The following is a 24,154-nucleotide window of genomic DNA, read 5'->3' as shown; positions in this document are numbered from 1 at the left end:
TTTATAGCTGAACTAAATAATATTACCCAATTTTTCCTTTTCCATTTAAACAGGGCAGGCGGTTTATTAAAACTAATATTGCTTGTCTACTTTTCTATCAAAAATATATAAACATTGCTTTGTCTACTATGAGTCATCTGAAGTAAGCCAATTCATGCACAATGCACTTGGAGAGTTTAAAAGGCAAGGATTACAAGTGCTGGTGAATGATGAGTGACCCTCCTTGTCCCATAAAAACAATAAAAATTAAAGAAAAAACCCTTTAAAAAGGATCTTTAACCTATGACCAATTGAATATTTGTGGGGCACGTAGAAGGAATCAAGCTCATACTCTGAATAATACTGTCTCTTCCAAAGTAATTATTCACTTTTACTGTCTTGATCATTGATGGAAGTACTTTAAAAATCTTCCACTAAAACATTTTCATCCCATTCTTCTCTCAAATCCTCAGTTCTAGCTCCCCACTTAAAGTGGTTGTTGGCTCCAGACATGCCAAAAATTCTACCATGTTTCTTTCATGTTCCTTTGGCGGCCTTAGAACAAGCTATGATCATTCATTGATTAGGCAAAAGTTTGTAAAGCTAAACAACAAAATCCGTTGATGAGATTTCTTAGCCAATTCTAAGCTAAAGAATTTGTGGTCCTAACCAAGCTAAATTCATAGTTTAGCTCCTCTCCGTACATGGACCAATCACTAAGGTTCTAAGTCCAATGAACAGGAGGGAAAGGAAACCCAACCCCCACATTTGAAAGAAGTTAAAATTTGGAAAAGAATGGAACATGATGGGATTGGGAAGAGTTTCAGATGACATCATTAAGAGTGGAGGCTTAGGATAATGATCTGTTAAGACATACATGATTGTGTCTCGTACTTGCATTCTTAAACTAAGAGGTGGAACAATCATGAGGTTTACCACATTCCTGTCAAGTTTTATTAACAATCAAGGAGAAGAATGAAGATTAGTTTTTCCCCCTTGTATGTTGGGCTTAATTGTTATCTTGTTAATTGACATTCAACAGATTTTGGTTAAGCAGACAGGGAGACGAAGCTTGAACACGACAAAAGAAGGGAAAAAAAAAAACTTAATCCCATGCTAATTGGACCTCTAATGAGCCTACTTTTGGGTCTGAAGGACCCGAACTCAGGTATCATGGGTTGAGCTTTGAGCTTGATTGCAGTTATAGGTTTAAAAGTCCTGGTCAAGATTGGTTGGCCAAGCCTGATAGAATGGATCCACAGCCTTTTTCAACTTAACTAATTTGTTTCGTCACTTTCTACCCTTTGGATACCTCCTCGAACATCAGGATGTTGGGAAAAGGGTACAAACCTCATCTTTATAACGTTACAACAATGACAGGTGAAACAGGATGTCTAGACTTTTGATCGTCGTGGCTCAGATACTCTACCAGTGCCCTAGCCTTTGCCTTTCATGTATCAGATAAAAAGTTCTTGTAACAACTCAGCTGTTTAATATCAGAAAGCATAAAAAGTTGAAAACCCAAGATATGAACCGGGATTGGAATAAACTTATGCAGCAAAAGATGCAGAAATTTGGGGTTAAAAGATGCCTAATCATGTGTCTAAATCAGAGCTGAAACTTCGAACTGCAACACTATTACATTATCACTCACCAATACCACGTCAATTTGACCATCGCAGCAACATCAACAAGGCCAATGTCATGTCAGTAATTTTAATGAAAAAAAAATTAACAACGTCGATGATTAAATTCATTTATACGAATTATAGTAAAAAAATTAAATCTAACATAATAATAAAATAAAAACATTAAATACAATTTTTTTTCTCTTCCAATAATTTCGTGTTAGGTTAGCCCATCTAGCATTTCTGTCCAACCAAAACACCGAACCATCCATAATTAAATTAATTCATTACCATTATAAGTTTCCATCATTCTTCTTATTCTATGTTCAAATTAATTAAATAATTCCAAAACCATAAGGGTCCGTAATTATCTATTCGACTTTTATATCATTCGCATAAGCAATAGCAAAACTAGAATAGACGCTAATATAGTAATATGCCTCTGTTCTTAGCAGGCCAACAAAATCTATAACAATTAAGTAAAGTCCTAATTAATTACTCATTCTAATTAAGTACTTGAAAATGAATTGGTAGCTTTCACCGACGACCCTGAAAAGGACCCATGGCACAATCATCAACCTGTCAAAGCTCTACTTAATTACGACAAAGTCAAAATTAAATTTGATTTGACTGATAGGAACCTTCTCATTACATGAGCATGGATGACCCCCCAAACTTAATATATAATTTTTAATGTGCAAGATTTTCATTAATCTCAACAGAGATTACATTGATTAAATACTTATTAATTTAATAATTTAATCCGTACCTGTAATGTTACATTATTATAATTACAATATAAAATTCATTTGCTTTGAAATCCGAACACTTGAAACAAGAAGAAAGCAATGAATGTGCATATGCTCAAGCATGTGTCTGCAATTATCGTCAGTCCACTGTGCTTTTTGTAATCAAGCAAACCCATCATCCCTCGGGCCTCACCTCGACCAGGCGTTGTCCCCTTTCCCCTATCCTTGCTTAGTTGCATGGTCAAAGTCCGCCAAGATCCCCACTCTTTTTTTTTTCCTTTACTTTTGCAATTATTCCAAGATAATCTCGCGTGGGTCTTAATAATGCCTGTCCAACTCCTTTCATATTCATGCCCCTTTCAACTTAATATCAAAACTTTCAAGTACAAAAACGTTTTCCATAAAAAAAAAAGGAATTGGGTATTACTCAATTTACATCGAAATAATTCAATTTCAGTTATTTTTTATTTTATATTTAATTCAATCGATTTTTAAACTTTAAAATCAAACCAGCATTAATTTTAATAATTTCAATTTGATTAAATATGCTGAGGGGAGTGGCATAGAAATGTCGGACTTGGGGTTTAAAGTTCGGTACCACAAACCCACCAAGAGGGCACAGTTTTTAGGTGAGTGAATTAAGACGGTGAAAGGTGTAAATGGGAGATGACACTTCAATGACTTTAAACCTCACTCTTTAAAGAATTGAAAATTGCCGTTGCTTTGTCTATTTATAGCACACTGTCTTCATCAATGGTTTCAGTGTCTTTAATTTTAAAAATGTGAGCCAAAGTTTACCAACTGGATTAAATGTTTTTATTACTCTCAAATATTAAATTTCGCCAAACAGATTTATCGATCAGGCGCGCGTGCACAGTTGAGCTAGCAACATTAAAAAAGAGAGAGACAGAGAGAGGTTTTGATCTCGTGTGGACCAACGTAAGATCAAAATTATGTACAGGGTTTAAGGTGGATCGTTTGATTTTAATCAGGTAAAGATGCTGATGATATTTGACTTCAAATGAGTCAAGATTCAAGAGCTTTGTAGATGACTACGAAACAAGGAAGGATGGCCCTGGGATTGAAGACGACTAACTCCTCTAGATTGGAGTAGACGCCGGCGTAAGCAGCTAGGGAATCGTACGAGCCAGCCGATACGCTGCTATTATCCTCCTCCAACGGCGCATCATCCGTCACGCGCTTCACCCTTCCCGCGATCACGCGGCAAACCAGCATTGCCCTACGTCCGTCTTTACAATTAAGTGAATCGTGGGCCCTACCGCTACTAGCCGTAGTGCGGACTCCTTTAAAATCTGCGACTGCGGCGGATCCGCCTTTGTTCTGGAACCCTTGTCTGATTATGGTGCAGACCCCGCAACCCGGGACCGCGCCGCACAAGCTGGACGATCCACGCGCTCCGAGGGAGCACGTCAAGGTTGTGCAATGGAAACGGAGGAGCTCGTTGCCGTCAGCTGCACACCTGGGGTTCTTCCTGGTGCTATTTAGTGCACGTGTCTTCACCGCGTCGCGGCAGTCCTCGAACCGTTGGATGGTGCGCTGGGTGTTGTGGACTTTTAGTATCCGTTCGATCTTACAGATGGGGTTGTCCTTCTTTAGCCAGCTGGATTTGAAGATAATCTCCACAATGTTCCGGCCCGAATCCTCTGGGCCCAACTCCGACACTACACCAGCAAACATCAATAGAACCCGAATTAAATTTTTTCTAAAGGAACTTTTGTTTTCATTAATGGGAATATTAATTCGACTCGTCGGTGGGGTCACGGTCCTCGCAAACCGTGCCAAATTTAGCGTTACAGGTGGGGGAGTAAAATGCACAAATGCAAAGGTGCCACGTCATTGTCAGAGTCCATTCCTACATCTACCAAACAGACAGCTGTGACAATTAACAGCAGTAAATGAATTGTGGTGATTGCCGATGCAAGATTTACGGCAATCAAAAAGTGAATGTTTGTTAAAGCAAATGTAAGAAAATTACTTGGTTTAGTCAATTTTGTAAAGTGAAAAAAAAGTAGTTTGAAATAATTGGCAAAACCATTTGACTGTAATAATTAGTCGTTCATCATGTTATAAACTAGTAATATTAGTTCTTGTTTTCTATTGCATAGAAAAGAAGTGACACTTTTTCTTTAGAAAGTTTGTAACTTCGGATTTGAGTTTCAATATTAAGACAAAATGAACCAAAAAGAGGACAATTAAGATATTCAAAGATAAAAGGATAAAAAAAAAGCAGCCATGCAATCAAGTAAAATAAAACAACTTTTAATGTCTAAACAATAAAATAGTAGTAATTACTGTATAATAATTCAGGCAATTTATGGTATGTCTAAACTAATTAACTAGCAGATAAGCTTAGAGTTAATATAGATGTATGAAAATGTGAAAAGAAGAAAAAGCAGTACCTGCATGGCGAACAGCTTGATGAAGCTCCAAGCTTTCGATCTTTGGGAAGACCTCTCCGCACTGTGAGCAGGCAGAGATAGTTGTTCTTGAAGATGGATACCTGAAAAAAAAAATACATTTTCCCTCATATTTTCTTAAATAAAGAAGCAAAATCTAACAGAAAATAGGGAAATTAAATTAAGCTATACATACCTGCTGGGGTCAACGATCATGTGGCACTCATAACACCCAGAAAGCTTCCTGAATTGCATAGCTCTTGATGAAGATGAGGTCGTGTAGGTGGTGCTAGTGTTGGATCTTGTCGACCCTGATAACGACCGAGTTGACGAGCCATTTGCAGCTTTGCGTCTCAGCAACCCGGTTTCTTGACCCACCGTGCTGCTCTCGGGTGAGTTATCAGCCCTGTGAACAACCCTTGTGTTGCCATGAACAACGTCCCTGAAGCTGCAGATAGAGTTGCAGGAGGAACCAAGCTTTGAGTACCCATGGTGGTGAGGAGGGTTGTTCTTTGAAGGGTCGTGAACTTTCGACCCTTCGACCTGTTTGCAGGTGAGCAAGTTCTTGATTTGGTCCCATGACGACGGTTGCTTTGGCTTTTTCTGCTTTCTCCTGCGCTTGGTCGACAGTTGTTTCTTGGGCCCTGCCTCCTGCTCCGGTAAGAAAGTGAGTATAGCCATAAACAACAAAGCAAGGAGATAATAAAATACTACAAGAGTAGAAGATTTAGCTATCTCTTTCATAAAAGAGAGGAGCTTTTGAAAAAACTTGTAAGAGTTTCTTTTCTTTGTGGGCAGATGGAGAAGGATCCGAGATGGGTAATAAGGAGGCAGAGTGTGGATGGTGGGAGTGGGGTCGCTGGTTATTTATTTCATTTCTGTTCTTCACTTTGTGATTTAACTCTCTGCTGCTTGGTGCTGTTGCCTTTGTACAAGTGCTTACCTTTGGACCACTTAATTATAAATCCCGACGTGACGGTTGATCCATTGATCGATGGACTGGGTCAATGGAAAAAGTAGTTTAATCAAACGGCTCAGCACTGTTTGAGTGCATGGCCGGCCCTCTTTCATGTTATGTGTTTGGACCGTTACGATGCCTTGGCTGGAGTACTTGTCTAGGTACTTGCTGTGTTGCATTGGGCATGCAGTGTTCTTAACCTTTGCACTTGTTTAGTTTGATTCTTTGATCTCGTTTTTGTACTTGGAGATTCACAGTACCTAATTTTGGAATTGGGTTTCTAATATCTAAGACGTGGAGTAGCTTTAACAATTAGAAAAAAAGGGGAAGGGGAAGGGGAAGGGGAAGGGGAAGGGGAAGGTGGCCAATTAGGTTAGTTGCTGCAGCATAATCATGTAGAAACGGGGGTCCAGATTCCAAAAGTTAGCAAAAGAAAAAGAGAATGAGCCAAAGAGAACATCACAAAAGAACGCAGAAAGAAGAGATTGTCCCGTGGCAATTTGCGTCTTCCAATGTCTCTCGCTAATCCAATTTGCGGTGCACATAATCAACGATGAGCCCCCGGCCCCCCTAATATAATCTCCACCAAGGAGCTTTATATCCCGTTTGGACGAACCAATCCAAGATGGGCTAGGTCACTTGACCCCTATTGACTAACTAGCTAACCTCAAGAGTCAAGACATGGCTCCCAACCTGGCCGTAGGGCTCACAGATTGACTGACTCGCTAAGAATATTGCACTGAAGACTTCTGATAGAAGTATTTTGGGGGGGTCTCGAATGATTGTCAACATGATATTTAAAGCCAACTTTGCTTCAGCACTTCCTTTAGTAAAGATTAATTTCTATTCAATTTGAGGTTTGAAGTTTGATCATGGTTGGCCGTGAGTTAGATTAAGACTCGTGCATGGCAGTGTGAAGTGAGAGTGTGAGACCACCCTATTTTCATCACAACAATAAATGCTGTGCGAGCATCCAAACAAAAGCTGCAAAATATGAACGGGAACCGAGTTACAGATATCCAGTAGAGGAGTCTAGCAGCCCATCTGTTCAACTCTAATGAATATAAATTAACTTATTAGAAACAAGCATCTTTTCCGAGAGTTGTTGGAACTCAGATACAGATTTGGCCAACCATTTGCTCAAATGAAAACTAAAAAACAGTAGAGGAAAACAATGCTGTGTCCCCTTGTCTTGAACCAGTGAGGGAACCAGACCACTCCTTATCTGAACCACTAATAAAAAACACCAAGCAAACTAACAAATCCCACACAAAAAGTAATTAACAAAAAGAAGGATTCCTTTGCAAGTACTACTGAAATAGTATTACATTATACATACAAAAATACCTAATCACTACAAATATTTCCTCCCTGCAGGCTTCACATTTCCAAGCTTAATTTTTTCTTTATTTCGTGACCACAAATTAATTTCCAATTATGAAAAGGAAACCAAATCTCAATTATTATATTGGGTTAGCAAGGAGAAGTTTACACGTATGTTCTACAGACGTCTAAAAGAAGAAACTAGCATCCAATCAGTTTCGTATCTCTCTGTTACTCTAGTTAGCTGTTATGGATTAAACCTGAAGTGTTGGAATTTTATTTGGTGGAGTGGTTTGAGTAGGGCTATAATGCTAGAGGGATTGTGATTCAAGCACATTAGCCCATGTGCAACTTGGGGTTTCCTTGGCTCATATGAGTTGGCCGATCATGTTCTAATTTATCTGCACATATGGAGATAGATAAACCAAGTTACAAGGTTTGCGGTTGTCACATAGGCATTACTGTTTATATAGTTGAAGTTGACCTAATCACTGATCTCACCTAGAGATAGATATTTGGTGGAATTAAAAAATTAATCAAATCTATAAAATTATAATTATATATCAAATATTGAAATAATCAAAATTGATTTATAGATCGTTAATGATAGGTAATTCAATCAATTTGTTATAGATTTTCAACAACGAAATAATCAAATAATTAATTAAAATCAAAACCAAACAAATTAAATAAAATTAAACCAAACTCAATTGATTTTTTCCGTTAGAATCCAATAATGTTCACTCCTATTTCATGTGTTTCTGGCTCCCCCATAATTGGGCTTCAAAGGAACCGGTAGGACTTCAAATGAAGGTAGCCCAATCCAAAAATATTCATGAAATAAATATACCTCGTCCTTCAAAGGCTCATAAAATGGGCTAACCGTTATAGGAATTATAGGGCCGCCCCTGTTTTCGGCCCAATTTGGACTTTGATGGTCGGGTATTGGGCTCGCTCAAGGATTCAGATCCAACATCATTCATTCTGCGTTACTTTTCACACCCCTCATTCTATATTTAAACCACTAATAAATAAAACAAACACCAAGCAAACTGACAAACCTCACTCGTTTTAAGTTATTTTCACTTCTCTTTATCTTGAACCACTGAGGAACTAGATCACTCCTTATCTAAATCACTAATAAAGAAAACAAACACCAAGCAAACTAACAAATCCCACACAAAAAGTAATTAATAAAAAGAATGAATCCTTTGCAAGTACAATTGAAAATTTATTCCATTATACATGCAAAAATATATAATGATTACAAATATTTCCTCCCTGCAAGCTTCACATTTCCAAACTTGATTTTTTCTTTATTTCATGACCACGAATTAATTGCCAATTATAAAAAGGAAATCAAATCTTAATTATTATATTGGGTTAGCAGTTGGAAGTGTACATGTATGTTTTACATACGTTTGAAAGAAGAAATTAACATCTGATCAGTTTCCTCTCTTTATTGACTGTTATGTTGATCAATAATTTAATCAATTCGATTATAAATTTTAAAGAATGAAATTGTCAAATAATTAATTAAAATCAAAATCAAATAAATTAAATCGAATTACCCAAATTCAATTGATTTATTCCCTTAGAATCAATTTTGTTCACTCCTAATTTTATGTGCTTCTTGCTCCCTCATAATTGGGCTTTAAAAGGACCGACAGGACTTCAAATGATGTAGCCCAATCCAAAACAATTAATGAAATAAATATTCCTAGCCCTTAAAGGAGGATTGGCCCATTTTAAGAATTATTGGGCAGCCCCTGTTTTCGGCTTTATTTAGATTTTTTATGGTCACGTATTGGGCTCATCCAAGGATTCAGATCCAACATCAAACAAAAACACAATCGTCGATTCTTCATTGCTCTGTTTAGCGGTTAAAACCTTGAACTTAAACCCTAGACGTTAAGGTTTTATATGCTTTCGACGGGCAAGTTGGAATCTTTAACTCCTTACAGAGTTAGATTATGTTCTACGAACACCTGAATCCTTAGCAACAGAACTTTTTGTACCTTCTGTTTTTTTTTCGTAAAATTTAATTCTTTATCCTTTTAATTTAACCGCGGCATTTCTGTTTAAAATAAAGGATCCAACATGTCCGAATATAAACCTCAATCGGATTCGATTCAAAATCCTAGAGTGACATGGGAAGGTTGCAGCGTATTGCTCGACATCAACGACGGTGATCGCCTTGTTTTCGCGCGTCTCTCTGCCGGCTCGTAAGCTCAAAACATTTGCTTTACTGATTGTCATANTCCGTGCTTCCAGGTCAGTCATCCATAGAAATTGGAACTCCCGTGGAACTAAATCTTATGTTAGAAATATTTTTAACTTATTTTCTGGTTATGCATTATTTGTACAGAATCAAACAGTTTTTGCAATTAAAGCTCCAGAAAATACTTATATTGAAGTTCCTGATCCTGATGAGGTGAGTGGTTTGGTGAAATGGGTTTTAAACATCTATAATGCATTAGAATTTGATTGGTTAGCTGCATTTATTCATACTCAGGATATTGGTTTTCCACAAAAACCAATGCAAAGGCAGTATAAAATGATTATCAGAAGTCATATGGGACCAATTGATTTGTACCTCCTGAGGTACGTTTATTATGTAATTTCAATTACTTGAATTTATTTGGCTTTTTTTCATAGAATTCTTTATCCCCACCCCCTTCTGCTGCATGCTTTTACTATTTAACATTGTTCAATAACTGTTATGTTCTTGATGGTTGTAGCAAATATGAAGGTCAAGTTGAGGATACAACTGTCAAGCAGGCCAAATCAGTGGATGCATGTAGTAGTTATGGGCTGTTGTGTGGAGTGGAACGTTCGGAGCTCTCTTCAGAAGAGAAAGCTAGTCAAAACAATTCTTCTAAAACAGTGAATTTGGTTTTCCCTGAAGCATATGGGATTCAGAAATTAATTCCTACAGTCAGTGAAGTAAGTCTATTTGAAAGCTTTGCAGCACTCTTTTTAAGTTCTTTTTCCTTTTCTTGGAAATCATATATGTGTATGCAGTATGCGGAAGGAAATTCAACTGACTTGCTTCATATTTTATCCATCTTTAGCAGGCTGATGATGATTACGGGTTCCTATCAGACCCGGAAGTCAGCATCACAGTCTTGTGGGACACGTAGGAGTTAGGAGCTTTTAATTTTTCACAATTTACTGAATTTTTTTTACTGGAATCTGGTTGGTGCAATCAGAATGGTTTGAAGGTCTATCTGACAGGAAAACCAGTGGATGCTAATCTATACTGCTCTCTAGTCTATCTGACAGGAAAACCAGTGGATGCTAATCTATACTGCTCTCTAATATAACAGAAAAGGAGACTCGACTGCAGTAGGAGATCGATCACTCTCAAGATGAATGCACCAACAACGGTGCTGCATTAGTTTACCTATAAGCACCACTTTGGGATGCTGTCCCAAATGGAAATGAGAGGCAGTTAGCTTACATTGAACATGACATTACTGACATTGTTTCTTGACCACAGTTTTAGGTGTAAATTTCATAGCTACAGCTTACTCCTTCAATGAAACTGATGATTCTTGAGCCAATGAGGTCTCATGTAATCTTCTGCTACATCCAAGCGTATACAGCCAGGATCAATTTCTTAATGAAATAGGATAGAATATTTCTATTTTTGGAATAACAGTATATACTTTATATTATATTTTTTATCTCAAAATCATTTAGATAATCGATATATTTAGTGATATTTATTAAATGTTTTTGGCACCACTTTTTATCAGAATTTTTTTACTACATAGTTAAGAAAAATATTATCATTAATGTATTGTTCTCTTGAATTTGGTGAAAATAACGTATTAAATGCAAAATATGTTTTTTAAAATAATATTTTAATTATCTTTAATTAATGCCTATTGGAACACTTTGATCGGATCTTGAAATTAAAAAAGATTTAAAAAAAATACAGGGTGGCATGAAATTTTAGCAAGAGAACTGGAGTCAAAGCCCAATAGGAGTAAATAAAAAAGCCCAAATTTGGCCCAGAATGCCTAAAAGGAGATTGAAAAGCTCAATAAGAATGAGGAAAAGCCCAAAATAGGCCCACAATACCTCAAAGGCCTATTGAAGAGCCCACTCTCGAGGAAACAGAAAAACTGCTGAAATCGTCTTTTCCTCCAATCTTCTCAGTTGTCTTCTCTCCTCTGTTGTAGGGTTTACGAGGAACTGGTAGCAATCTCGTTTCATTCTCATCTTCCTGAACAATCTGAACCTGCACTGTGTTTCCTGAAGATCGGGGAGTCCGGTAAGGAAGCGCAGTTTCACTGGAATTATTTTCTGTTTAATTTCACGGTTCGTATCTGTACCGGATACTGATGAAAGCAAATTGGGGTTTGGATTTTGAATTAATCGTGCTTCATGCTCGAAATGCGACGTAAACATCATTTACTTGGTGGTGAATTGGTATTTTGATGAATGCATTTATCTGGATTCATATGTAATTTAATTTTTGAAATGATTATTCTAATTTATAATTTATAAGTTAATTTCCATTCGGTTCACCATTTGTTCTCATTTTCATTGTCTCTCATTTCTGTTTTTCCCTCTATCTTTTTTCTTCATAATTTTAGTATTAGAAACATGATCAGAGGCTGATCAATATGTTTGTACGTTGTAGAAGCATGGCCGACATCATTTGCCAATGGGTAATTAACTGCTTATTGATTCCTATTTGCAGGGTGGCATTAGCTGACAATCTATGCACTCGCCAACGAGATCATTTGGGTCACAGATTAACTCAGGGTAATGATTACTAAGTTTCTGAAGTGTTTGTTATACATACATGATAAAGAATATTGCTTTTAGATCAAATCTCAAATATGTGATATCCCATCTGCTTAACATATAGTATATTGGAATATGTCTTTTGCTAATAGGTATTTAACTACGAAGCAATGTAAATTATTATGCTTAAAATTTCTCAACTACATAAGCACCACAATTTTGTTTATGGCAAGCACCTTAAGCGATGAATTGATGATTCATGGCTTTATCAGTAAGGTAGTTTGTAATATTCATGCTGATTGGAGTTACTATTCAATTTGAATGTGTGTATATTGTAGTTGTGGATGGATACTGAAGCCGGACAGCCAAAACAGGAGCGCTCAAGAACAAGGTGGACGGCATCCCTTGATAGGATATTTGCAGACTTGGTAGTGAAGCAAATTCAATTGGGAAACAGACCAAACAATGTTTTTGATAAGAAAACCTGGAATAACATACGTGATGAATTCAACCAGCAAACAGATCTCAACTTCAATAATAATCAGTTGAGAAAGCACCTGGATGTTCTGCGAACACGCTTCTATAACCTGAAATCAGCTTATGATCAAAATGACTTTGCAGGCATGGAGGATTCCTGTTGCATCGGGTTTGACCTGTGGGAAGATATTGGGGTACATTTCCTTTTCAGCTTGTTGAATGCTTGTTTGGACATTTTTATTGTGTGTTCCTAAATATTGTCTTTACAGGCACAGCCTAGGCCTGAGCCAGTCAAAATCAAGGACTGCCCCATATATGAGCAACTATGCACAATATTCACTGATTCATCTGCTGATGGGAAATATGCCCAATCAAGTCACTTTGAGGGATTGGATAAAGCTGTTGCAAATGATACCGGAGGCTTAACTTCATGTCCAGAGGGAGGGTCTACACAACCTGATTATCCATCAACCTCAAAATTAGCACAAAACAACCCATTGCCAGAAAAGTTAACTAAGAGTATTGCAGAGAGAAAAAGAAAACGACCATCTGAGACACTATCTTCTTTGGATCAGAGCAGAAAGGATGAAGAAATGTCTGAGGCTATGGCAGGAGCCATGTTAGATATGGTTGCTGCTTGGAGGTCAAGGAGGACAACTGCCACAAAACGGAGTGATGACAAATTTAGCATAACTAATTGCATTAAAGCATTGGACGAGATAGAAGACATCGAAGATTGGCTCTATTTTGCAGCTCTAGACCTCTTTGAAGATTCCAGTTTAAGAGAAATCTTTATCTCTCTAAAAGCTGGGAAGATTAGGTTGACATGGTTGCAAGGGAAGTGTGGCAAACCCGGGACGTCCCCTGTCTAAGTTAGAGGCTGAATCTTTGGCTTTTTTGAAAGTGTAAAGATCTTTTATACAATTGTTCACTTTTAGGGAGCTAGTTTGTTCATACATTGGCTACATAGTACATATTGATAGATTAGATGTTCTAATTATGCCATTACCAATGTGCAAAGGCGCGTATATACATGTAATTTTGCAAATAGCGAAATTGTGCTTTTGCATTGGCTGGCAATTGAATATTGTCAGTTTGTAGATTTCCAAAGGGTCATCTTCTAACTCGATGATTCTAAACACAAACGAGCCGTCTGCCGCCAAAAGTCATGCATATATCAATAAGCTCATCAGAGTTAAGAGCAGTTGAAAAGTGGATTCTCATCTCTCCATGATCGAAGCTAAAGGAAGTAAAACAATTAAGATCCGTTCAGCAATTGAAAAATAATTGATTGAGTGAATATTTTTTCAATGTAAAATATTTTATAAAAAAAAATTAATATTTTTGATAAATTATCAGAAACATGTTTTATTATTTTGATTATCTCGTATAAAATATTTTCGTATCACCAGTGGATTTATTTGGACATTAAAGATGATAAATAAAAGTTAATTACAAAGCAATTGTAATTAACAATTTTCATATCATGATAATTGGTAAATTCAGTTTAATTACTTATTTTATTTTTAATATTCTCAATTTAAATTTTTTTTTTATTAATAATTCTCATGTCTTAATCATTTTTTGTTGAAAGCAACAAAACAAGGATTTGATTAAGCATTTAAGGTTAGTTATCATTTATTTATTTAGGGATTGCTTGATTGCTTTCCTACAAATTATGTTTTTTTTTCTTAGATTCTTGTAGACAATTACAATTTTTTATTTGGAGATTGCTTCCTCGCATTTAATTTTTGTGATTAATTTTAGAAAATTATTTCTCCATTAAATTGTTTGTTGATAGCTTTTAATATTTTTTAGAGAATTGTTTTAATTATTATATTTATTAATTTTTATTTGTTGTTAAGTTTATCTAGAAATTGAAATTATTGTTATTATTAAATTATTGAAGATTATACTAATTAATTTTTTAAGTATATTATTAAAATTGATTGTTTAAATAATTTTTAAAATTTATTTATATATTTTTGATACAAACTGTTTTCATCTAAAGTTACTTTTATTTCTATTAAACATAAAACTTTTAGTATGATTGTATTATAGATATTATTCATCTTAAACGCGAAATTCTGACTGCGTTAAAGCAAATATACCCTTGCTTCATCATTGTGACATGCACCGAATTGGCAAATGGGGAGAGAAAAGAAGAGTGAAAATCCACGGTGAGATAATATGCAATCAGCACCATGAACAACATCGGTTGAGACTCTCGTCACAATTCTTCGATTAACAATCTCCTCAGTGAGAGAACAATTTATCCCTCCTCCAAAACTAGCAAGTTGTTCCACTAATTAAGTACATCAGAAAGTAAAAAAATGTGACAGAAAAATAGAATGCAAAAAAAAAAAAAAATTTGTACTGTAAATAGAAAAGGGTTTTACAAAGTATATAAGGTGCCTGGTTGTTTATTCGAATTCACCCCGTTCATGTTAATCACCATCTAGTCAAATCCAAAACCATCGCCGGTGCTTCTTGTAGGACTTCAGTCATCATCTTTGAATTCCCTGTTGAAAAACAAAATACAGAATCATTCAAACAATCGTGTACGATCTGGCTTTCCTTGTTATTGGGTATTTCTTTTATCAACCGAACACTACACTTTTGAAGCAAAATTGCCCGCTGGTTAAGCTATCAATGTCTGAGCAATGAGCATTATTTCCCATTCTTATGACAGATTATGCTGGTTAACCCATGGCCCAATTACATAACCCGAGCATACTTGCTGTCTGAGTTTGACCCAAGGGAAAAAGACATACCTGCGATCAAGATACCGAGGTTGAATCCCGCTGCCTTGGCAAGTAGTGCATGTTAAAGAACCAACACCTTCACAGTTAATGCATTTCGAGACTTCTTTCTCATCCCCACCAAGCTCTACACTTATCGTCCCACTTCCCATACAAAATCTGCACCTCTCTGGACCATCACGAAACTTTGAATTACTCTAACATGACACTCCATGAAGTCCCAAAAATGGTTTACAGAAATTATAATACAATTAGACTTCGAAGTTTGTAACATATATATCTTCTTTACTACGTTTTTCTCTGTATGATTTCTCTTGAATTGTGCTTAGTTCGATTGTTATACTTGAGAATGAATTACTTACGGGCGCCGGTGCCATTGCAAGGGAAACACGGTTGGGTGTTTTCTCGCTTTGCCTGCAAAATAAATTGGCCTCCTTTTTGTTTTCAAAAGAAACCCAAAAGAAAACTACATTACTAAAATAACTCATTCATGTTAAGAAAAGAGTTGAAATTACAGCGCTATCGATTTGAGACTCGTAGAAGATTGGGATGCCGATCCCAACCGCAACGCTGACAAGCCCAACCGACACTGCTACTATCTGAAAACAGAGCTTTCTTTCAATTACTCCTGGGAATCGTTTCAAAATTACATAAACAGTTAAAGGACAGAAAAGGAACCGTGTTCTGATCAAGATCGACGGCTCTGATGCATGGATAAGACGCCGGTAACCGTTGGTTTCTTCCACATTTGAAGGATAAAGATGCAGTTGAAGACTTGAGTGGACAGCAAAGAAATGGAGAGTGAAGACGAAGAAGCGAAGTTGCCATTGACATTTTGCCTCGTTTCCTCTTCTTTTTCTTTGTTTTGCTCTAAGAAATTAGAATTCGAAGGAACTGGCAATGGCGGATTTTGGATAGGTAATTTGTGGGGTTGGAATCAATGTCAGCCAGTTAGACAACTGGAGATTTTGTGTACTCCACGTGGCGCTCTCTACTAAAAAGCCTGATGGTGCTGGTTGATTGTTCTTAGCTTCGCCATCCCAAATTTATTAACTCATTTCCAAAGCCTGCCTATCTTACTGGACCTTGTACATTAATTGGCCTAATAACATTGAACCAAGCTTCAAAACCGAGTACATATCTACGTCGGACATCTCAATTACATAGAGTACATTAGTTGATCCGAAAATTTTATTATTTTTCTCTTTTATTGAATATTTTTTAATTTATAAAATTATTTTTTATAGAGAAGGTGGTATTGAATTAATAATTATAAATAATTTAATCATGAATATTATATTTTACGGTAAAATACCCTTGTATTTTAAGTTTTGATTGAAATTACACGAAGATCTATTAATTTTCAAAATAAATACTTCATCTAAAAAAATATTTTTTGTTAGACACGTAAATCCAGTCGTTACTCAATCGTTAATATTTCCTTCAATTTGATAACGTGATAAAGATAAAAAAAATAATTTTATCTTCGATTAATTTTTTAAATTATTGTTATATAATTTTATTATGTTTTATTAATTAAAAAAAACTTTGGTAGCTATCGCCTCAACATCGACAATGTCGAAAGCAACTTCAAAACCTAATCTTCAGTCTCAACTTCAACTTCAACGTCAATAACGTTAAAACCAAGTTCAGAACTGACTACCTTAATATCATTATCAATCTCTCCTGTACCAAACTCAAAAAACTCAAAAATCTGATAAAAATTGATTTTAATCTATATCGTATAGAAACATATATTGTAAAAGATATCAAATAATCAAAATATTTATTCTATAATTATAAGTTATAATTTATAATTTATTTATTTGATTTGTGTTATCTCAAGATGTTTCGATTTAAGTTCAATGTCCTATGTGTATATATGTGACTCAAAATAAAAAATTTGACATGGTTTAAGCATTTGCTAAGATTCTAAAAGGTTAAAGAAAAAATATTCCCAAAGAATTAAAGAAGAAAATTGGAAATCGAAGATTAAATTGAAATAAAGACACAATATTAATAAGTAGTAAACTGAAATCTTGTAAAATAATAAAAGAAAATTAACGGTTAAGATTTGTTTTGCTTGTTCAACTCTAACTTACTCAAACTCTCGCCAAGAGATAATGGAAAGGTTGAGCCCGGTGTTGGTTGGATTGGTTTGCGGTTCAATTATCCAGATTTACTCGAACCCTGACCCACTTCTAACGCCCATCTTACATTCTTACTAGTTCGCCTTGTAGACCCAATAATATCAGACACATTTTCAAAACCGAATACATTTCTGTATCTGACATCTCAATTACATATTGTAGATTAATTGGTCCAAGAAAATCGTTGTTTTTCTCTTTTATTGAATAATTTTTGAATTTACGGAAAGAATTTATAAATTCTTTTTTATAGAGAAAGTGTTATTGGACTGATGTTTATAAATAATCTTTCAACCACTTTTTTGAAGACGCGTGTTAAATTGATATTTTTAATAAATTTAATTATAAATATTTGTTTATTATTATTATTTATTGGTATATTTGTTAATGTATTAATATGGAAAGTGAATTTAGAATAGTCAATAATACATATAATTAAAAAAGTCTCATAGAATTATTGTAAATGCATCGCAATGAACGAGCTATTAATTGTTTTCCCAAGACTTAACCAAAGGCGCTGAAATCAACCTAATGATGGCAAACGCATTACGAAATACTTAATCCAATTATCCTATATGCTAAATGTAAGGGGCTTTGAACTCCTCCTCGGGTGTGGTTCGGCCACACTCACGGGTGGTGGCCAATTGCATCCAATGCTATTGGAGATGAGAGACAAGGAGAAGTGCGCGTTTGAGAGCGACAGCCTAACGAACAGATATAATTAGACCACGCTGCTGCTAGCTGTTGATGCCATGGACCGCTTCTTCCTATAGCTACAGTGCTACACCAACACACTCTCCCCGCTGCCTATCTCTCTTTTCCTTTTTTTTTTTGGTTTTGGACTTGCTTTGAGCATGCACTAATTTACTGCAGCTTAAGAACCGTGGAATCCAAGGCTTTGGAAAACCTTCCCCACCACATGCCTCCCCTTTTTCAATCATCTCTTGGCAGTGGCACCCTCGTTGTGGCTTTTGTTCTCCTCCGGTTAGTGACTTTCTTCCTTTTCACCTCTTGGACCCCTTTTTCGTTTGCTTCTAATTTACACAACAAACATAGCCGGGACAGGGGAGAAGGGTTCATGTCCTTTGCGTGAGACACGTCCAAAGCATGTCCCTTATGGGCCTTATCCTTTTCATTTTAAAGATATATATAGAGAGCCATAATAATATTCTAAATACCATACTTGATTCAGTGATAAAAATTGCTATATATTCTCATGCAACTAGGAAATAATCACCTTTGAAACGAGCGTGCATCGCATCATTCCATAACCTAAAAACAACTCATTTTTATTAGAACAATTGTGACAAATCATACCCAAAATTTGTATATAATATAATTTATACTTTTTTTTACGTTTCATGCTTGTGGCTTTTGACTATAGCCAAAGAAGAATACATTTCCTTTAGGTTTATCCTTCAATCATGATTTTAGAAAAGTTAACTCTATGGTAGAGGGGTTGATAAAAATGAGCACTTTTCGAGTTAGAGATTTGAGATTTTTTGATTTGTACATTAACATAGTTAATACTATTATGTCATTAAGTTTAATAAAATTAATTTTGTTACACGTGACAATACGTACGCATGAGACATGAAAGGAGGCATAGAGGTTGGGCAAAGCATTTTGTCTCACCAAGATGTTGTGGTTAATTAATGGTTAATGCAAATTATGCAAATGCATTAAAAAATTTAGGTCATTATTAATTGTCATAAATTACACGATTGTTCCTTCTTACTTTCTAATATCAAGGATAATTATAACGGACCCCCGATGGGGACGATCCAAATTTGTCTGGACTGTAAGTTACTCATCACCAGCACTTGATCCAGCTGTTAGTGAAGGCCGCTCACAAGCTGGATCAACGGTCTCCTTCAATTAATTTCATTTAAGATGGTGTGGTTAAACATATTATATATATATTATTATATTAAAAGGAAAAATAGCATAAACTTGCAAAATGTAGTTAATAGATATCATGTATTCAAGATGAATTTGGCTTGTAGCTGTTGTATAAGTTGAGTAAAGGTGGCAACAAAAAAATATAAGGTTGAGTAAAGGGAAGAGGATTTCACCCAAAAAAAAAAAAAAAAAAAAACTCCCCTCCAAAAAAGAAAAGTTCTGTTTATATGAATACCTAACAATTTACATAGAATCTTGAAATATGAAATTGAAATCCAATAATTTTAATACCAAAGTTTCATTGATTTATTAATTGGATATTTACATTTGTAATTGTGATTAAAATTTTGTCTACAAAGTTTGTATAGACCTTAATTTTTTTTTTGCATGAAACTAGGCTAAAGTACTTGATACGTTTTTTGAACTATATCTATTTACGTAATTAAGTTATTAATTTTTTATTATATTTAATTGAGTTTTTAATTATAACAGATAATTAATATTTTTCAAATTTAATGTCGATTGATATTTTCTCTTCTCGATGAAAAAAACTTGATAATTGATGTAGTTACATGACAATTGATATTGGCTTTGATTACTATTATTGTTTCATTAGAGTTTAAGCTACAAAACTATTATACATTGATAGAGTTTAATTGAGGTGATCATATGGTCCCCCAATCGGCACAAAGGTAGAAATAATGAAATTAACAAGACAATGGGTTGAAAATTATATAGCATTTGATAGTAACATACATTGGTGGGATCTTAAATGCACCTTCTCTTAAAGCATAATTATTAGCACATAAGAGAGTAAAAAAAAATTATACTTCCTAAATGATATAAAATGATGAAGTAGATGCAATCTCTTAGAATCAATTATAAAAATAGCAAGATTCTTCGAGGACTCCATGCATTGTCCATGTGAGAGAAAAAGACTTAAATTCTTCTCAAAGTGAAGAATTGAAGAAAAGAAAAGGTATGATAGTGGGACTTACAATCAAAAGGAGAATGGAAAAGAAAAAATATAAAAAAGAAGCCCCAACGGATTAAGATTTGACATGCCTTGCCTACAAATAATTTCAAATACGGCCAACATTTTTTAATAAATATTTTTTTATTTTTTATTTTTATAAAAATTAAAATTACAATTTTAATTTTGATTTATTTTATATAATTTATAACGTTAGATATCTAAATTTTAGTATATTTTATGACATTCTAAAAAATAGAAAAAAAAATTAGACAGAAAAATAAGAATTAGCCGTAGAGTAATCTTTGCACATTATCCATAACGATCACTTACTTTACCCATTAAAGGCTAAACCGAGAAGCGATTCTCTATACGCAATGAAATTCCACATCTTGGTCCGCGTGAAATCCAGAATCAGGTGAGCCGTCCCTTTTTAATCAAACGGCGATGAGGCAACAATAACGGAAAAATACCAGTGTGCTCCGCAGCAGAAGATATTTGCTTTAAATTGCACAATTAAAAACCCGGTGAGACCTAAAATCAAATCCGGACGTAGGGGAATTTGAAAAGGAACGACACAAAAGACTGTGATGCTATCACTCTCTTTAATTTTTTGATTTTTTTCCCAAAAGTCTTTCTCTCTCTATCGCACTCACCGCTACCGCCGACTTCGTAACGGTTAGCCGTCGTATTTTGGCGGCGCCGATTTTACCGTTCGCCGGCGATCTTCTCCGAAACTCATTTATTATTTCCTTGAAATCCTCTAAAAGTATTTGCTTCCGTGGTTTGGATTAACTCTCATTTCCGATTTTAATAAAGCTGTGTTTTGTTTGCTTCGTCTTATTGAAAATAATCTTTGTAAGGTACCAATCGCTCTTCCATTTCCTTCTATTTTCCTTGACATCTCCCTTTTCTTTGGGTGATTGAATCCGCACCACTGGAATCAAAATTTCCTCTAACATTGCATTGTTGATAACGATATTTTGGAAGTTTCTTTTTTCTAAACCGTTTTTTTATTCTCATTTTCTAGGTTTTCTGTATAAGATTTTGGTCATTTTAATTTGAACTGGACAATGTTTGCGTTTCTTTCGGATGATTTCTTTGTTTTCACTGCTTGTCGGTGCGATAGGTAGGATGATTTGTTAAAAACTTATGATTCCATACCTTAGAACTTTTGGTAGCTAATTAGTGTTTAATACTTAGTATTTTGATTATTATAACTTGTGTGATAAGGTAAGTTTTGGGGTTCATTAGCTAAATCATTGCGTTTTTTGAATCTGTAACATTACGTTACTCTTACTCCCCTGTTTGGTTGCTCAGAAAACTGGGATATGTGGATATTCCCAGCAGGTTTTATGTTGTTTTCATTTCCGCTATCTGAAAATTCTTGCTCAACTAAGTTTAAGAGTGTTTTCATGAGCAGTTTAGAGGATCTCTATCTTGAAGTAGTAAAAAAGAGTATTAAATTTTAGATCCTTTATGTATCAGCTTGATTAGGCCTTGTTTGACTAGAATTTACAGCATATTTGGATTGAGAGTACTGAATTAATTCCTCTTATTTGGTAGTTCATTAAGGAAAGAAGTAAAGAGAGGAGGAGAAACTTCAGGTAACCATTTCTCTCTAGGCTTTGTTTTGAAGGGATTTGGAGATGGCCGATGGGACTAATTATTACAAATTTTTCTTTCTTTGTGAACTTTGAAACTTACATAATTCATTAGAAATCACCACTTTACAAACAGGGGAGACTGATGCTACGAAGTGAAAGATCAGAAGTATAGATATTGTAGCCAAGGCCAATGTTCTGCCTTAATTAACATTTTTTTGCTTTGTGTTATGTAGCATATGGTTACACAGTCTTGTGCACTACTTGCTTAATTGCTTATTTTCTGAGATTTAATGCTGATTTTGCAACTGATTTTTAATTTCAGGAAGTAAACAAAATGATTGGATCCTTTCTTACCAGAGGACTTGTGTATGTTTTACCTTACAACTGGTTCTCTTTCTCGTTCGAGTTTTAATTGTATTCTTTTACTAGAAATTAATCATTCTCATTTAAATATTTTGGCAGGATGGTTTTTGGCTATGCTTATCCGGCATATGAATGTTACAAAACTGTTGAGCTGAATAAGCCTGAGATTGAGCAACTGCGCTTTTGGTGCCAGTATTGGTAGGTCTTGATTTGCAAGTTTTTCCATTTACGGTTGTGCAAATATTATGTATTTGTAACTCTTTTCCCCCCTTTTCCTTTCTGGTTTCAGGATATTGGTGGCTGTTTTGACAGTTTGTGAGAGAATTGGTGATGCTTTTATTTCATGGTAGGAATCATAAAACAGTAAAGACGTTTCATGTCTTGTTTCTCTTTTCTCATTGTGCTCCTGTTTGCCTTTTTGAAGGGTTCCAATGTACAGTGAAGCTAAGTTGGCATTCTTTATATATCTCTGGTACCCTAAAACAAGGGTATGTGTATTACTGTTAAAGAAATAAGAACATTTACTTGTGCTTCTACATGTTGATGTTTGTTTTAATTGCCCCTCTGTTTTGACTTATCTCAGGGAACTTCTTATGTGTATGATTCCTTCTTCAGACCATATGTTGCAAAGCATGAAAATGAAATTGACCGGAACTTGTTGGAACTAAGGACTAGAGCTGGAGATATGGCAGTTCTTTACTGGCAAAGAGCTGCAAGCTATGGTCAGACAAGAATTTTTGAGATCCTACAGTATGTTGCTTCACAGTCAACACCAAGACCTCACCATGCTCAGGTAGTTATTGAATTAAAGTTGTTTTGGTGAAACTGCATTGACTTGACTTTTCAGAATGAATATGTGAAACTGTAAACTGGTTGTTTTGTAAAAATGGTTTCCCCTGGAGTTAGAATGGCCTGTCACTTCCATGCGTTGAACTGTCTGTAAAATGTTTGAATATTAATTGCTGTGTCTATGGTGTAATTAATCTTTTCTAAATTTTTTTTTGTTCTGTACTGGTTTATCTTTTGCTATACATGTTTCAATCATCTTGAAGTTTATTTTTCTGTTCTCCATAACTTGAGAATTCTCAGGCTCAAGGTCCTAGGACCCGCCAACCCTCTGGTGTCCCAAACCGTCAATCATCTACTAAAACACAAGCAGCCCAACCAGAGACCGAAGAACCACCTTCACCGACATCTAGCACATCTTCAAGTCAACACCAAAAGGAAGTAGCTGAAGAGGTAGGACCTTCAAAGGTGCCTTCTCAGGTGGCTAAACCAGGTAGCCCTTCAGCATCCTCAAATAGCCAAAAAGCAGATACTGCATCTGAAAGTACCAGCCAGCCTGCAGAACCTGAAGCAGAAGCAATGCAAGTTGAACCAGTACCACCTTCTTCAGAGAATGAAAGCACAAACCCTCCTCCAAAAGAGACTCTCATGGAAGAAAGCATTCGACTCACACGCGGTAGGTTGAGGAAAGCCCGTTCTACAGCCCGTTAAAATAATGGCTTTAACTCCTTTTTTCTTTTCTTTTTAGCTTACAGAACTAGCACTTCATTCAGTAGGTGTATAATGGTATTGAATCATTGTTGTTTGAACGTTGATGTAAATTTCCTGTCTTCAAGTTTATATTTCATTTGTTGCTTTATTTTTTCAAACGTGGGGAAGATCCTGGGTCCTTGGGGCCAACTGATTCAACCCTCATCTGTGCATTTGGTCCCAAAAGATATGTGACTGAAAAAGCATAGATGATAATGTGATTTCCACCCTAGCGTGGCCTTTGGCCTCTGTCTGTTGTGGAAATTGTGCTTTGGATGGACCAATGATATAAAGTTCATCTTACATCCATGTTGGAGGGATTTTGCATGTACCGTTAACTTGATGCTTTTTGGTCTCCACTTATTGAATTTTGTATTGCTTAGTTGCTTGGGAGTTGGTGAAATAGCTGGTTGATTAAGAGAATAAAGGGGATTAGGGATGGAAAAATCCTTGGCGAGAATACTTGCTGTGCAGCTGCTGCAGTTGTCCACTTTAAACTACGCACCCAGGTTTAGCTTTAATTAAAAGAAATTAAGTTACACTAAAGCTGGTCAAGATGGGCTTTGGGTTGA

General features: G+C 35.5%; 5 protein-coding genes across 8 annotated transcripts; 3 read left to right on the top strand and 2 right to left on the bottom strand.

Annotated features, from left to right (window-relative positions):
- LOC18591543 lies at positions 3,263–5,666 on the bottom strand. The gene is made up of 3 exons (XM_007017728.2): positions 4,970–5,666; positions 4,777–4,877; positions 3,263–4,038 (listed from the first exon to the last, which is right to left on the bottom strand). Exons 1-3 carry the CDS (start codon positions 5,515–5,517, stop codon positions 3,383–3,385), a joined length of 1,305 nt encoding a protein of 434 aa, XP_007017790.2. The 5' UTR covers positions 5,518–5,666; the 3' UTR covers positions 3,263–3,382.
- On the top strand, positions 9,322–10,734 carry LOC18591539 (transcription factor E2FA). Its single transcript, XM_018125426.1, has 6 exons — positions 9,322–9,328; positions 9,423–9,488; positions 9,570–9,658; positions 9,796–10,000; positions 10,132–10,291; positions 10,340–10,734. The coding sequence occupies exons 3-5, from the start codon at positions 9,594–9,596 to the stop codon at positions 10,195–10,197; spliced, it is 336 nt and encodes a 111-aa protein (XP_017980915.1). The 5' UTR covers positions 9,322–9,328; positions 9,423–9,488; positions 9,570–9,593; the 3' UTR covers positions 10,198–10,291; positions 10,340–10,734.
- Positions 11,170–13,396, top strand: LOC18591538 (L10-interacting MYB domain-containing protein). Of its 2 annotated transcripts, none has more exons than XM_007017723.2 (4): positions 11,170–11,336; positions 11,769–11,833; positions 12,154–12,486; positions 12,562–13,396. In XM_007017723.2, the coding sequence occupies exons 3-4, from the start codon at positions 12,160–12,162 to the stop codon at positions 13,162–13,164; spliced, it is 930 nt and encodes a 309-aa protein (XP_007017785.2). In that variant the 5' UTR covers positions 11,170–11,336; positions 11,769–11,833; positions 12,154–12,159; the 3' UTR covers positions 13,165–13,396. The 2 variants fall into 2 exon arrangements, with proteins under 2 accessions (XP_007017785.2, XP_017980822.1); XM_018125333.1 differs by having other exon boundaries at positions 11,177–11,465.
- On the bottom strand, positions 14,456–16,044 carry LOC18591537 (protein SPA, chloroplastic). Its single transcript, XM_007017722.2, has 5 exons — positions 15,733–16,044; positions 15,570–15,653; positions 15,417–15,468; positions 15,067–15,223; positions 14,456–14,814 (listed from the first exon to the last, which is right to left on the bottom strand). Exons 1-5 carry the CDS (start codon positions 15,886–15,888, stop codon positions 14,793–14,795), a joined length of 471 nt encoding a protein of 156 aa, XP_007017784.2. The 5' UTR covers positions 15,889–16,044; the 3' UTR covers positions 14,456–14,792.
- On the top strand, positions 20,615–23,891 carry LOC18591536 (putative HVA22-like protein g). Of its 3 annotated transcripts, XM_007017716.2 has the most exons (8): positions 20,616–20,939; positions 21,643–21,683; positions 22,006–22,049; positions 22,146–22,244; positions 22,336–22,392; positions 22,471–22,534; positions 22,630–22,839; positions 23,136–23,891. In XM_007017716.2, the coding sequence occupies exons 3-8, from the start codon at positions 22,018–22,020 to the stop codon at positions 23,541–23,543; spliced, it is 870 nt and encodes a 289-aa protein (XP_007017778.1). In that variant the 5' UTR covers positions 20,616–20,939; positions 21,643–21,683; positions 22,006–22,017; the 3' UTR covers positions 23,544–23,891. The 3 variants fall into 3 exon arrangements, with proteins under 3 accessions (XP_007017781.1, XP_007017778.1, XP_017981763.1); XM_007017719.2 differs by lacking the exon at positions 21,643–21,683 and having other exon boundaries at positions 20,615–20,939; XM_018126274.1 differs by lacking the exons at positions 20,616–20,939; positions 21,643–21,683 and adding an exon at positions 21,107–21,205.

This window comes from Theobroma cacao, chromosome 8, assembly GCF_000208745.1.
Source record: "Theobroma cacao cultivar B97-61/B2 chromosome 8, Criollo_cocoa_genome_V2, whole genome shotgun sequence".
Taxonomy (NCBI): Eukaryota; Viridiplantae; Streptophyta; class Magnoliopsida; order Malvales; family Malvaceae; genus Theobroma; species Theobroma cacao.
The sequence above is the reverse complement of the archived record's forward strand: the minus strand, read 5'-3'. Positions and strand labels throughout refer to the sequence as shown.